The following is a 13635-nucleotide window of genomic DNA, read 5'->3' on the forward strand; positions in this document are numbered from 1 at the left end:
ACCAGAGTTCAGTCCACACTCGAAAAATTAGTGGCTCATAGCAACGGCTTTGGCTTTGCTCTCAAAAAGAAGGCGGGACCCAAAAGAGTATGACTAAACAGATTTATGTCCCCACAACTTAAGCAGTATAATCAGCCTACACACTCGAGAAGCGAGGCGAGGCTGCGGGTGAGCGTTTTCCTGTTGCATCGAGTCGGTGCTCACCTTCAGACCTCTCCTGTCAAACATACGCACTGCCTCGTCTGCCGGTTTAAATTCTTCCCCCCTTTTTTGATCTTTTTTCTCAGCGCTTTTAATTTATTAAATTTGAATTTACTGCGGGAACAGTGATCATCTGAACACGTGGAGGAAAAAGGACGCCCCCCCCCCCCCCCCCCCTCCCAATCGCTCTAAAAATAAGGTAAGAAATAACTAATAGCTTTCTTCCTATTCAGACATAATTAGTAAGTCGAAGTTGTAAGTTGACAGAGGAACAGGTGTCTCCCGGGTAAACGCCCACTCAAATAACATCGGTACGTCTGACACGCTTGGATTACTCCTTATTCTTCAACCAGTAAATCAAAGTGTCATTATTTTATATATTAAAGTTTTATTGCAATAGAGTGGGGACGTTTTACTGAAAATTGTTTTTTTAACGCGGCTGAAGTTTGAAAAAGATGTAGCAATGTAGTAAACTTGTTATAATAAGATGAAGCAGTGCATTCACTGTACCTCAGTTCATGTAGTTAGTACGTATTTTTCCGTCACAGGGCAAATATTATATTACACCGTTTTGAAGCTTTTCGGTTGCCCTGCACATTGTTTACCTCTCCGTTGTCCTGTCTGTTCCTGCTGTCAGGAATTCCCAGTATGTTGTCAGATCAGTTCTTCCCTCATCCCTCATTCCCTCATACCCACAGTGCTGCCAGGAGTAACAAAACCAAATTTTCTTATATTTGTTTGACTTTTGGTGAACTTGCACATTGATTGGCAGGACTCTGGCAGATCCCCTCCAGCAGGATGTGTATTTTCTTATCACTTCCTCCAAGGCTGCTATGAGAATCTATATATATGTACAGCTATGACCATAATGGTAAAGTGAAAGGGAAGGTTAAAGAAATGTACTGGAAAAGTATTAGGTAAACTCAGAATGTATATCTTATGTTATAGTCTCTAAACTAAAAGTCCAATTTAGTTTTCTCAATCAAACTCTGAAAGTTTTCCATGCTCATGCAGTCTCTTGCTTCAGTTTTGTAAAGCTGCTGGACCAAGCCTGGTTTTTAAATTCCTTTTGCTTCTAAGAAAGCTCCAGTAGGAGAATAAAAGAGGGAAAAGTCGGACTTTGGTCCAGTGTACTGCCAGGATTAATGCAAGTAGAGCTGCACATATGTGATCAGCAGAGTATGAAATGTGCATCTGAAACTGTATTTAAACATTCATGAATGTCTTTAGGGACAATAAACAGCTGTTCTTTCACTTTATATGTTTTGCTGGCTGTGAGAGCACATCTACAGAGCATACAGCACAGATGCATATAGCAATAAAATATCTATTTATGATAATGCCTGGGGATTAACTGCAACACACAGGATATCGCTACTTAGTGTAAGTAGAGGTATGGAAAATCCATCTATATTGAAATCAAATTCACACAATATAGCTCAGCACTGAAAGGGAAAAATCTTATTTTCCATGCACGGCATTGCAGTTCTTTGATATTACTCAATACACTGCAATGAAATTAAGCTGAAACTTAAAACTGAAACTTTAAAAAACCTCTCACAAATATTACAATAATATCAACATTTTTCAGATTACTTTACGTTTAATACTGAAATTGAGTCACAGTCCTAAAAGGCATTAAGTATGAACAGAAGTATTTTATGTCTTACTGACGCAAGGAGATCAAAGCAGCTTATGAGGATGTTCCTTCAACGTTCCTCATCCCTTTAAAATTCTTTAAGCGCTGGTTTCACGTCCGGTTGCTCGCTCTATTTTTCCCTATCTGATCATCAACATCCTGTACACAAACTGTCCACCTTTTTAACAAAAAATCATTAGAACCAGCCTATTCTACTAAAAGCTCCAAAAGAAAAACAACCACTTTAATCAATTAAGTTTAAGCATATAAGCAATTACTCCTGTATACATTTCATCATAGCTAAATGCTGCCTAAAAACAACTCCTATGTGTTAACACTAACTTCATTTTAAAACCTCACATTTCCTATATTATAATCTGTTTTTGGTATAGCCTTTTTATTTCATTTTGCTCCTTTTAATATAACAGTACCTTCTAATTCTAGTTTACCAGACTTAACCAAAATATATGCTTTCCTTCCTCTTTGGTCCTTCTTTAAGTTCAGTTAAAAGCTAAATTAATTTGAGGCCTTTTGCCTGGAATCAATACTGTCATGTGTGTTTATGGACTCTGTGTCTGTAAGCGCGTGCAATCCTTCAATAACTTCAATAACTCATATCAAAAAATGCAATATGTATAAAAATCATTTCTATTTACAAGCTCTCCCCTTTATCCTAAAAACACCTCCTATGTAATATCTGTATGTGTAAGCCTACATTATAACCACTACTTCTAAAGATCAAAAAAGAAATCAAACCTGTTCTCCTCCTTCAACCCTCACTAATTTTCCCCAAAGGATTTATTCACAGCTTTGAAAAACCGGCATTGTATCTTCTAAACAGGATTCAGTTCTTTAATCCTTTAACCTTAACAATAGCTCATACCTTTTACACTTTTACACATGCAAAAAAACCCAAAAAAATAACATTTCGGTTGATGCCAATACTCCTACGTATATTTATTTTCTTAATTATTTTTTGTTTAGGGTGTTTTTGTTGTGGATTAGGTGGCTGTGACTCAGGAGGTGAAGGAGTTCATCATCTTTTTTGTAGGTCAGTGGTTTGATCCCTGACCCTTCTAGCATGCGTGTCAAAAAATCCTTTTCAATTTTCAATTCAATTCCATTTTATTTATAAAGCGCCAAAGCACAACAAGAGTCACCTCAAGGTGCTTTATATTGTAAGGCAGACCCTACAATAATACATACAGAGAAAAACCCAACAACCAAATGAGCCCCTATGACCAAGCACTTTGGCAACAGTGGGGAGGAAAAACCAGGCTCAGGGAAGGGCGGCCATCTGCCATGACCAGTTGTGGTGGGAGAAGGAAGGCAGGACAAAAGACATGCCTTGACAAGACCTTGACAAGACACTGAACCCCGAGTTGCCCCCAGTGCATCCACCAGACTGTGAATTTTACATTAAAAACTATCAAGCATTAAACAGGGTGCTTATAGGAATTTGTGTGAATAAGTCTTGTACTAAGAAACACTTCAAATCTTATCAAATCGTCAAATCTTATCTCGTATCTAGACCTCACACCTCTGCAGGAAGTTGGTTGTATCAAGTTTGCTTTCACTGTATTCAGTAACTTCCACTGTTCTCTCAGAATAGTTTTGGTATAATAAAGATGTAATCAATAAAAATGACCGAACATGTTTTATTATTAACCTAAAAAAAAGGCTTGGTAGGACCATGTCATGATCTGCTCACAGAAATTGAACATACCTCAAAAATATAATCTCAGGCAAAGGAACATGCTGGTTATCAGTGTATTGTAAGTCTACTATAGTTCTTTTTTTTTCAGGAAAAATCTTGAAAGAAAGTCAGATTTAGTCATATCAATGTTTTGATCAGGTAAACTAAGAAGGCGTCATTAGCATGTTCCAACAGCAGTTACACCCTTGAGCTTCCAATCAGCCAGCCCACACTTAAGGGTAAAGGGAAAGTTTAGAATTTAATGCAGAGGGGGTGAGTACTAAGAAGCTGTTGCTGAGTCTCTGAAGAATATTCCTCAGTGTAATATTACTTTTAGTTTATTCTCACTGGAGGGATTTAAGAGAATACTATGAAACGACAACAACTTGAGATCATCTAAAATACAGGTGCCAAACATAAGGCTGGGACTGGCCTGGAAATGTGAAGGAGATTTGTGGATGTTTAAATGGGTTTTAATGAGTTTCACAGATTTTTCTGCTGATGAAAGCCTCCACCATGACAATTCATATTACATTACAAATACCAGCTCTTCAATGTATTTTGTCAGGTAACCATGAAACCAAGCATCAGAATGGGGAACAAATGTTATTTAATTGGCTTGCAATGTCACATGTAGTCAATGCCTTGTTGGTGTTAGAGATCAGAGAAGAATGGCAACACTGCTTTGGGTTGATAGGAAGGAAATAGTAACTCAGATAACCACCTCTTACACGACAAGGTATGCAGAAGAGCATCTCTGAACCTGTCAAACAGGAAACTGAGGCTACAGTTTGCACAGACTTGCCAAAATTGGAGAATAGAAGATTGGAAAGCATTGCCTGGTCTGATAAGTCTAGATTTCTAATGCAACATTTGGATGGTAGTTTCAGAATTTTAGTGCAAACAGCATGGAAGCGTGGATCCTTCCTGCTTTTTATCAGGCTGCTAATAGTGGTCCACTGATATTTTCTTGGCACATGTTGGCCTCCTTAGTGGCAACTACACATCGTTAAATGCCATAGTTATCACAAACTGGCTTAAAGTAGGAGACAAGGAGGGAGTTCAACCAAGTAGTTTACTAGTTTACCCCCCCCCCACCCAAATAAAAAAACAAAACAAAAAAAACAAACAACAACAACAAAGCAAAACCAAACACAAACAAAAAACATGAAGGCTCCTTGTTGGCATCTCGAATTATTCTGGAAAGAGAAAAAGCAATAACAGAAGGCAAGATTAAAACATCTCCATTTATTAAAATGGCAACCACACAACCAGGCCCACAAACAATAACCACGTGACTGTGTAGTCCAAGTAGTATCTGCTCTAGATAGCAAATCTATCCTTGCAAATTGATTCAACAAGGGGGAGACAAAACAAAGCAAAAAAATCAATTACCCTAGGAACAGCAAGTGAAAATCTAATCGTTGCTACCTAAATGAGCACCAGATCTCATCAGAACTGCCCAACACCACATACACACCAACACAACATTGCATTGCCAAAACTCCAGCAATAGACAACCAAAGCTGGAATTAAAGTATGAGCATCAACCACAGTAACACACAACAAGGTTCCTACAAACAAAAACTTCCACGCTAACCAAAATGTCCAAGACACCAACGAAGAGGGAACCAAGCTACAACAAAGCTCACAGCAAATCAAAGCAGTTAATGGGGTCTACCGCAAAGCTACCAGACAAAAATTACTAAGCTAAATATTTCGCAACACTATTCAAGGTTAACTTTGCAACATAGTTACACCACAAGATCAGTCCAGCCATGTGTTTAGTAAGGCCAGAAACCCACAAGAAAAAATACAATGGTGAAGCACCAGTCACAGAGTTTATGCTCCCTAATCCTAGTTATTCAGTATAAGTTAATCTTAACCCTCGTCTTAACCCTGGTCTTCAGACAGATACTTGTGGTGGGTATTTATGCAATTCTACCAGCACCAAAAAGCAACCAGAAACTGGGAGCTTCCTGGAAAACAGGGAAATTCTCCAAAGACATTGTCTTCAACCACATTCTGTCACACTGAAGAGAAAACATGTTTGGTCTGTTATTGAGATCAGACAATTAAGCATACAAAGGAGGATGCATGCACTCCTGTGCCTTACTTACTTACCTATATATGTATGTGTGTGTGAATGGGTGGATGACTGAACGTGTAAAGCGCTTTGGGGTCCTTAGGGACTAAGTAAAGCACTATACAAATACAGGCCATTTACCATTTTCCATTTACTATATATATATGTGTATATATACACACACATATATATATATGTGTGTATATATATATATATATATATATATATATATATATAACAGCCAAGTACAATACTAATGCTGGTCTCTTCCATCATCAACCACATAATAACAACAACAAGTCCAAACTAATGCTGTCTTGTGTAGAACTCAATAGGATATTTGTCACAATGATAAATACCACAACTACTTTAGCTGTACTCAAGACCCAGTTCAACTTAGATAAGCATTTGGCAAACCACAAGCTAAGTTAGTAGGTTAACACGAACTGGTTCAAAGTAGATGACAAGGAGGGAATTCATGCAAGAAGTTTTCTTAAATATAAAATGATTTATTAACCTCAACCTAACCGAAACACAAAGCTCATCAATAGGTTGATGTCAGGTCGAGTGGAAGAGAGACTGAGCAGTTTATCTGAGCCAGTTTTTTTCTCCCATTAGGACAATGCATTTCTGGAACACAACTGAGCTTGCAGCACTCAGTTGGCCTCCACGGTCTCCTGATCTCACTCCAATAGATCATATTTGGGATGTGGCAGAACAGGATATATACATCATGGATTTTCAAACAACAAATCTGTAACAACTGTGTGATGCTATTGTGTCAACATAGGCCAAAATCTTTGAAGAATATTTCCAGCAGCTTGTTAGATTGATGCCATGAAGAATTACAACAGGACTTAGACACTTATAGTGACAAGACACAAAGCCACCTGAGAATTATTTTCAAACATCTCCAATTACGTTTGTCCTAGGAATGTGGGGTCCAAGTTATAAAATCTCATGTATTTTACTTAATGCACCACAGTTCCCAGAATCCATTGGAAAAGAAAGCTGAGAGTACAACCAACACACCTTTCATTTAATTTTGTATCGGTTTGTGCATTGATTAAGGAAATGAGATAAAGTAGTTTAATAAGTGAGCTTTTTAATCTGTAAGGCATATTGTTGGTCTTAGACAAAGCTGAGCTAGGTGGTTTCCCTACTTTCTCTGGGCTTTATGCAAAATTAGTCTTGTGGCCTCCAGCCACAAGCATTATCAGTCTTTTTATAAACTCAGTCCGGAAATGATTAAGCCCGTTGGGTTGGACCAGTACTTGTTCACCCCACACATAGTGTTTTAACATTTTACAAAGAAGAAAAAAAGGTTCAACACATTAATCTGCAATATCTCATTAAAATTCCAAGCAGGCTTCCACACGAACTTCTACAACGAGTTTAGTTATTAGAACAATAATGCACTACCTGCTTTCCAGGCTTAGTGCATCCTTGACCTGTTTCTCCTTCTCACTACCCTGTGGTTTACCTCAGCAAACTGAATACAGGTCTATTTTTGAAGGTTATCATTTTGTAATGTATTCCTATAATAGAACTAACATACAGAGTCGAGAAATGTAGTAAAACGCCCAGCAAAGAAAATCCAGTAATAGAACAATTTCTTTGAAATTTATGGGTGGTTTATTTTGCGTTATTATCAGTGACTTCATAGGAAACCATGCCAGTCTGGGGAATGATTAGCACGTAGAAGGGTTTTGGGAAATCTTTCCTAAAATAAAAGGTCCATTGTTGGGCTGTCTGCTTTGGCCCTGTATGGTTAAAAAAAACACCTGCCCCCTTGTCTTCTAGAGATAAATGGCTTTTTTTTTTTCGTTTCTTTTTTTTTCAAATCCTGTATGTGTATGTGTACGGCCTGCAATCTGTTTTTACAGAGATACTGTGTTCTCTTTCTTTCTCTCCAGAACACTGCTCTTAATTTTGCAGCCACTGTGGAAACTTCCCTCCTGTGCATTCTACTGCCACCTGTGACCAAGTTTACCCAACAGAACAGAGATTGTTATTTTTTTAAGACACAAAAAGAAAGAGGAAGACAAACAGACTGACGCAGGGTTTGTGACGCCAAAGGGTGCGAGAAGACCTCAAAGTGCACTGGCTTGTGGTGGGAACTTCCTGCCTTGGCTGTCCTTTTGTGACACAGTCGCTCTGTTGTTCAGTCATACCATGTGGTTTGGCGAGCAGGTATTTAGTCTAAAAACATGTGAAGCAGCTGAGTGTGTGGGATGACGGCACAAAGAAAGCAAAAACGTGGAATAAAACAACCATGCCGAATAGCAGTCTGGTCTATATTGGCCTGGAGCTGGTGATTGCTTGCCTGTCTGTGGCTGGGAATGTCCTGGTCTGCTGGTCTGTCTGCCTCAACTCCAACCTGCAGAGCATCACCAACTTCTTTGTAGTGTCACTGGCAATCGCTGATATTGCTGTGGGACTGCTGGCGATTCCCTTCGCTATCGCTATTAGGTATTGTTTCCTTCTTATTCAGTTTGGAAATGAGACAAATTTTGTGTTACCTGCATCCTTTACTACAAGATCTGTCACAATGTACTGTTGCTTTTTTTTGGCAGGGTTTGTAGTGATAAACACCCTTTTTGAATCTGTGATGTTTTCAGTACTGGTTTCTGTGCAAATTTCTACGGCTGCCTGTTCATCGCTTGCTTCGTCCTCGTGCTCACTCAGAGCTCCATCTTTAGTCTGCTGGCTATTGCTGTGGACCGCTACATCGCAATCAAAAACCCACTCAGGTGAGAGAAAGTAATGAAACTTCAACTGAGATATCATACATTCCAGCTGCAGAATCAGCAGCAGATGTCAAATGTTCACATGCACTGCAGTGGTGTAGCAAAGGGCATTAAATTATAGAGAGATCCTATTTTTAACTGAAGGCTAATTTGTCCAGCTGCGGACAAACATGGCTCCATCGCTCGACAGGCTTAATTGAGTTAGTGTTGTTGAAGGTGAACTGGTTAAATCTACTTAAAGCTTTCATGATTAGCATTCATGTAAATCAGCAGCATTCAAATAGTATTGCTCTTTAATGGATCATTTATTTAGAAGCTTAAAACAAAGCTCCTTGTTTCTGCAACACATCTGTTGACACACCACCGAGCCATAATCCAAAGCAGGTGACGCATTTGCATAAGCGGTTGCATAACAGTTTGATTGTGTCTTTATGTGACACAGCCCCAGCACCAATGACCAGAGAACAACTAATCATGTAGTTATTAGGAGGCTTTACGAAGCCTAGTGCTACCAGGTTGGCCATGCAACATCTCAGTCAAAAATACACAGACAGTTAAGTCAGTGTATGCAAGGTGATGCTGGGTATACTGATAATTCATAGTGATTTTCAAACTTCTATTTCCTTAATCAGGTTTCTGAATTAATTCTTTTCCTGCATCAAAAGTTGTGCATATGAAGATTTCAATACAGTGCTGTGCAAAGACATGAGCAAACCCTCTTTCTTTATATTTCCAATGCTTTTATCCATCCATTCATTTTCTACCACTTACCTGAGGCGGCGTGACAACTAATCAGAGAAGCCCAGACCTCCCTCTCCGGAGTCACCTCTTTGTGCTCAAATGGGAGTAGGAATGCCAAGGCGTTCCCAAACTAGTTGAGAGATGTAATCTCCCCAGCGTGTCCTGGGTCCTCCTGGGGACTTGTTTGTAATTTCTTTCAAAGCGGTCTTGAGCAGTATTTTTACCAGGCTTTCTGGTCTTTCTTTGGACAATGGCTGCTTTTTCACTCAGTTTTCAAACAGTTGTTGTACTTGACCATTTTCATAACAATTAATCATTGAAACATAGAAAACGGCACCTAACTCGGGAGCTAAACCAGTGTTGTGTCAACACATAATAGAACCAGATTTAATTAGTATCTGTTTTAAAGATTTAAGTAATTACAGCCACCACGGGCATCCGGTAAGCATCCGGAGAAGTATAGCAAAGAGACTTGAGGTCCTCTTAAAATCTTCATTTACTGACTGAGTGTGGTGCTCAGCATAAACCACATTAATCAAGGATCCACTAAGTGGTTTCACAAAACATTAGAGACTTGACCACACTGTGCATTGCTGTAAGGACAGCTATTGGTCAGTAAATCCAGATCCGAGAGAGCTAAACACTGAGCCAATAAAATCAACCCTTACTGAAGACATTTTCAGCCATATCTTTAGACACTTTGTTTCTAGCAGTCTATTGAAAAATACATAATTTGTTTCCACTTCTTTAGTTGAATCTTATCTGTGAAAAATGCCAAAGGCAGCACAGACATAAGTCAAAGGTAGAAGAAGTGGCAGGCCAAAAAATGTATTTACAGCAGATGAACAGTATCTGAAAGTCATGTCCTCAAGAAATATCAAAAAACAGAGCAAAGACCCAGAACCTGACACAGAACCTGAGAGATTTCTCTGGCCATTCAGTTGACCCATCTGTTGTTCACTGAAGCCTCATCCAAAATGATCTCAGTGGGAGAATGGCTGTCAAGAAACAGGGAAAAAGGGCTGAGATATGCCAAATTACCCAAGAAGGTTATCGAATGGTGAATCCAAATCGAAAGTTTTTGGTTTAAGTTGTTTTCAACATGTATGGAGGAGGTCAGGCGAGCAGTAGAACATTGAGAGTCTACAGCCATCTGTAAGAAACATAGAGGCTTTGTCATGGGTTGCACTGCCAGTGGTGCTGGACACCGAACTACGAACAAGAGACATACCATGAGACTTTGATCCACCATGCAGTACCATCTGGAAGGCATCTGATTGGTACTAGTCTAAGTTTTCAGCATGGCAACAATCCCAAACCCACTGCCAATGCAGTAAAAGCATACCTGGATAGAATGCAACACTATCAAAAAAGACCCTTGAATGTCCTTCAAGAAGCCTGGAGAATTATTCCCAAAGCCTACTTCAAGAAATTACAAGAAAGTTTAACTAAGAATAAAGAATAAAGGTAATGATACCAAGTATTGACTTTCAGGCTTAATATAATTGTACCAGTTCAAATTCTTCCTTATTTCCAGTTTTATTTTTTGACGATTGCATGTGTAGAGACATTTTAATCATGTTTTAATTACCATTTCTTTGTGACTGAAAATTTAAAATGCAGTTGAAAAATACAACATACTAAATACTAGTATTAATAATGAAATGCAGAAAGGGACTGGACTCTAAACGTGCAGGGTGAGGACTGGGAAAGGGAAGAGGTACAGGACAGGACATAACTTTTACACTGCGTTTACAGTGCTGTGTTATCTTTCTGATGACATTTCCCTCTCTCATTCCAAATAAATGAACACCAACTATCATAAATCCCACAACTAAAACAACACAAGCTTTTTTTCCAGTGTTAAATTTAGACTTAACTGGCTGCAGCAAAACTTGATAAATCATATTTGTATGAGTCACTTAAATATCCTTCAAGAGTTTTTTTTTTTTTTTTGCTGTGAAACAGAAACATGCATAACGAGGCCGGCCACAATAAATACATGTCCACACCTTCATTAAGGTTTTGTAGGTTTGGTTCTGGTGCAGAGCATTAGTAGGCAAAACCTGGCCTATGGGAACAGTTATTTTTGTAGCTGACCTCATTAGAAATACATATATAAATGTATTTGTATTTGACAACTTTATGTTCTTGAATTCAAGCTTTCTAAGCAAAATATAAAGAAATCAGCAGTAGCTCCAGACTTTTTCACAGTACTTTACCTTTAAAGCTAAAATATATCACTCAAATGTGACATGTCAGCATGAAAATTATTTGATATTAGCATCCACTATGTGATTTTCATTTAGTAACTTGACCTAAATGGAAATGTCCTTTACAACAACAGCAGTTTCATTTACACTTATGTAACACAACGGGAGTGTTGTACAAAAAATTCAATGCCCTAATGAAATCAATATATTTTTAATTTTAAGAAATCCTTATTTTTTTAAGGGATTTTTGAACACTTGATTAGTGCTGTCTTTAATTACCATAGCTACAAATGGGCATCAGCACTGCAGAGATAATCAGATTACTGTAAGTGCATTTTAAAGCGGGCCAATTGAAGTCCTGCTTTCGCTTATTAAATGAATAAAGTGTTAATGCTTCAGCGCACAAATCATTTTCTCTTCATTTAAACTGTATTGACTTTGTCTCGAGGGAATGCTATCACTGACAGAGTAGATAAAGCAACTGGCTGCATATATAATGCATGTTTGTGTTCTGTTCAAACTTTTAGGTACAACAGTCTGGTGACAGGGAAGAGGGCAAAGGGCATCATTGCACTGTGCTGGGTTCTTTCAGTGGGCATCGGCCTGACACCGATGTTTGGCTGGAACACAGGTGGGGAAAGATTTTTGCCAATTCCCACACAGAGTCAATGCTTTTAATTGATGCTGTGTGAAACATGAAACGACCTTCCTTTACATAGTCAAAATCATGCAGAGGAGGTATTTTGATGCAAACAAGCAAACATTATTCTTGTGTAAGGGAGGATGCCCCGCTTCTGTCTGTATATCTTCCCACTGCTTATTACAACAATTCTATTGCATTGTATAGTGTAAATGGATAAATGCATCAACAATGTATTTCTAGAAAGGTCTTGTGTTCTTATCTGCACTGGCAGTGGCAAGAGAGACATGCATACATTTATTTATTCATGTTTTCATGTTTAAGTTGCATATTTAAGCATGTTTAAGTGGTCCTAACTGCTGAGGAGATTGTTGAGGAAAACTGAGCTGAGCTGAAACCCTATAATTTTGCTTTTGGATGAAACTGGCAATAAATCACAGTTTTCTTTACACAGGTTGGAACTCCACTACAACTGCCACCAAAAGCCAAGGCTGCCCTGAAGGAATGACTCATTGCTTGTTTGAGAGAGTGGTTCCCCTTGACTATATGGTCTATTTCAATTTCTTTGGCTGCGTGCTGGTGCCCTTGGTGATAATGTTGGTCATCTATATCCATATCTTCATGGCAGCTCGCCGACAGCTTCGAATGATGAGCCTCAAAGTTGCACACGTACCTGCTCCTGGACAGAAAACTCCATCTTCTGGCTCATCTCGTTCGATTCTGCAGAAGGAAGTACACGCTGCAAAATCGCTGGCTATTATCGTTGGTTTGTTTGCTCTGTGCTGGCTTCCTGTGCATATTATCAATTGCATCAACCATATTTGCCAGGACTGTGAGCGCCCACACATCTGGGTGATGAACATTGCAATCATTCTCTCCCATGCCAACTCTGTGGTGAATCCCTTTATCTACGCCTACCGCCTTCGAGAATTCAGACATACCTTTCGCAAGATTCTCTATCAGCACATCCTGGGGAAGAGGGATGGGCATGTGTTCGGGGTTGAAAGTGCTGATGGCAGAGGTGTAAGGAGCACTAGTATCATGCAGACATCTGCCCGTACGAGTAAAGAGGATTTATCATGTGGCACAATGGTAAATAGTTATGTTCCAGATTCCGGTGCTGAGAAAACTACATCAAATGCCTCTCATGAGATTTTAGATTCTGTACCTAACAGTAATACACCCAACGGACACCAAAAAGCAACTGGCACCCCATCAGAAGTCCAGCATCAGCCAGGTATTTTGGCATCTTCTGCACAGGAAGCAGCAACGTCCGCCACAAATCTGGGAGGAGCAACAGATATTTTGGAGTTGAAAGACAGAGGAAGCTGCATTACTTTTGTAAATATTCAGGCATTCCCATTAAAACAGAATGACTGTTCCCTTTCTTCAAAAATCACAGAAATATCATGACAAAGACATTTAGTTATTTCAAATATCTTGCTCTCAGAACACACGGAATGTTCTGCAAACGTGAAATTTCAGCAAATCAGCCTCGACAGCAAATCTGTTTTTTTAATGTAAAATTTTATTTTTTTAGTTTGGAGTTTCTTTTTTTAATGTGCACTTTAATGTTTAAAGATAATATACTTTTTGTAATGTGCAGGTTTTTGCTATCTGTGTTGTTTGTATGCCATCAAAATTAAATATCTTTAAATATGTCACAATT

The 13635-nt window shown here is 38.8% G+C and overlaps 1 protein-coding gene across 1 annotated transcript; it reads left to right on the forward strand.

The window, feature by feature from the left end:
- The first annotated feature begins 378 nt into the window (after nucleotides 1–378).
- On the forward strand, nucleotides 379–13597 carry LOC113025870 (adenosine receptor A2a-like). The gene is made up of 5 exons (XM_026174076.1): nucleotides 379–400; nucleotides 7539–8094; nucleotides 8244–8375; nucleotides 11854–11957; nucleotides 12421–13597. The coding sequence occupies exons 2-5, from the start codon at nucleotides 7898–7900 to the stop codon at nucleotides 13377–13379; spliced, it is 1392 nt and encodes a 463-aa protein (XP_026029861.1). The 5' UTR covers nucleotides 379–400; nucleotides 7539–7897; the 3' UTR covers nucleotides 13380–13597.
- Nucleotides 13598–13635: the final 38 nt, after the last annotated feature.

This window comes from Astatotilapia calliptera, chromosome 7 (genome assembly GCF_900246225.1).
Source record: "Astatotilapia calliptera chromosome 7, fAstCal1.2, whole genome shotgun sequence".
NCBI lineage: Eukaryota > Metazoa > Chordata > Actinopteri > Cichliformes > Cichlidae > Astatotilapia > Astatotilapia calliptera.

Excerpts from the sequence above, each read along its gene's own strand:
- LOC113025870 (XM_026174076.1), top strand. The coding sequence starts at position 7,898 with ATGCCGAATAGCAGTCTGGTCTATATTGGCCTGGAGCTGGTGATTGCT. Across the intron at positions 8,095-8,243 it reads CCCTTCGCTATCGCTATTAG|TACTGGTTTCTGTGCAAATT; the intron begins GTATTGTTTCCT and ends TGATGTTTTCAG. Across the intron at positions 8,376-11,853 it reads GCAATCAAAAACCCACTCAG|GTACAACAGTCTGGTGACAG; the intron begins GTGAGAGAAAGT and ends TCAAACTTTTAG.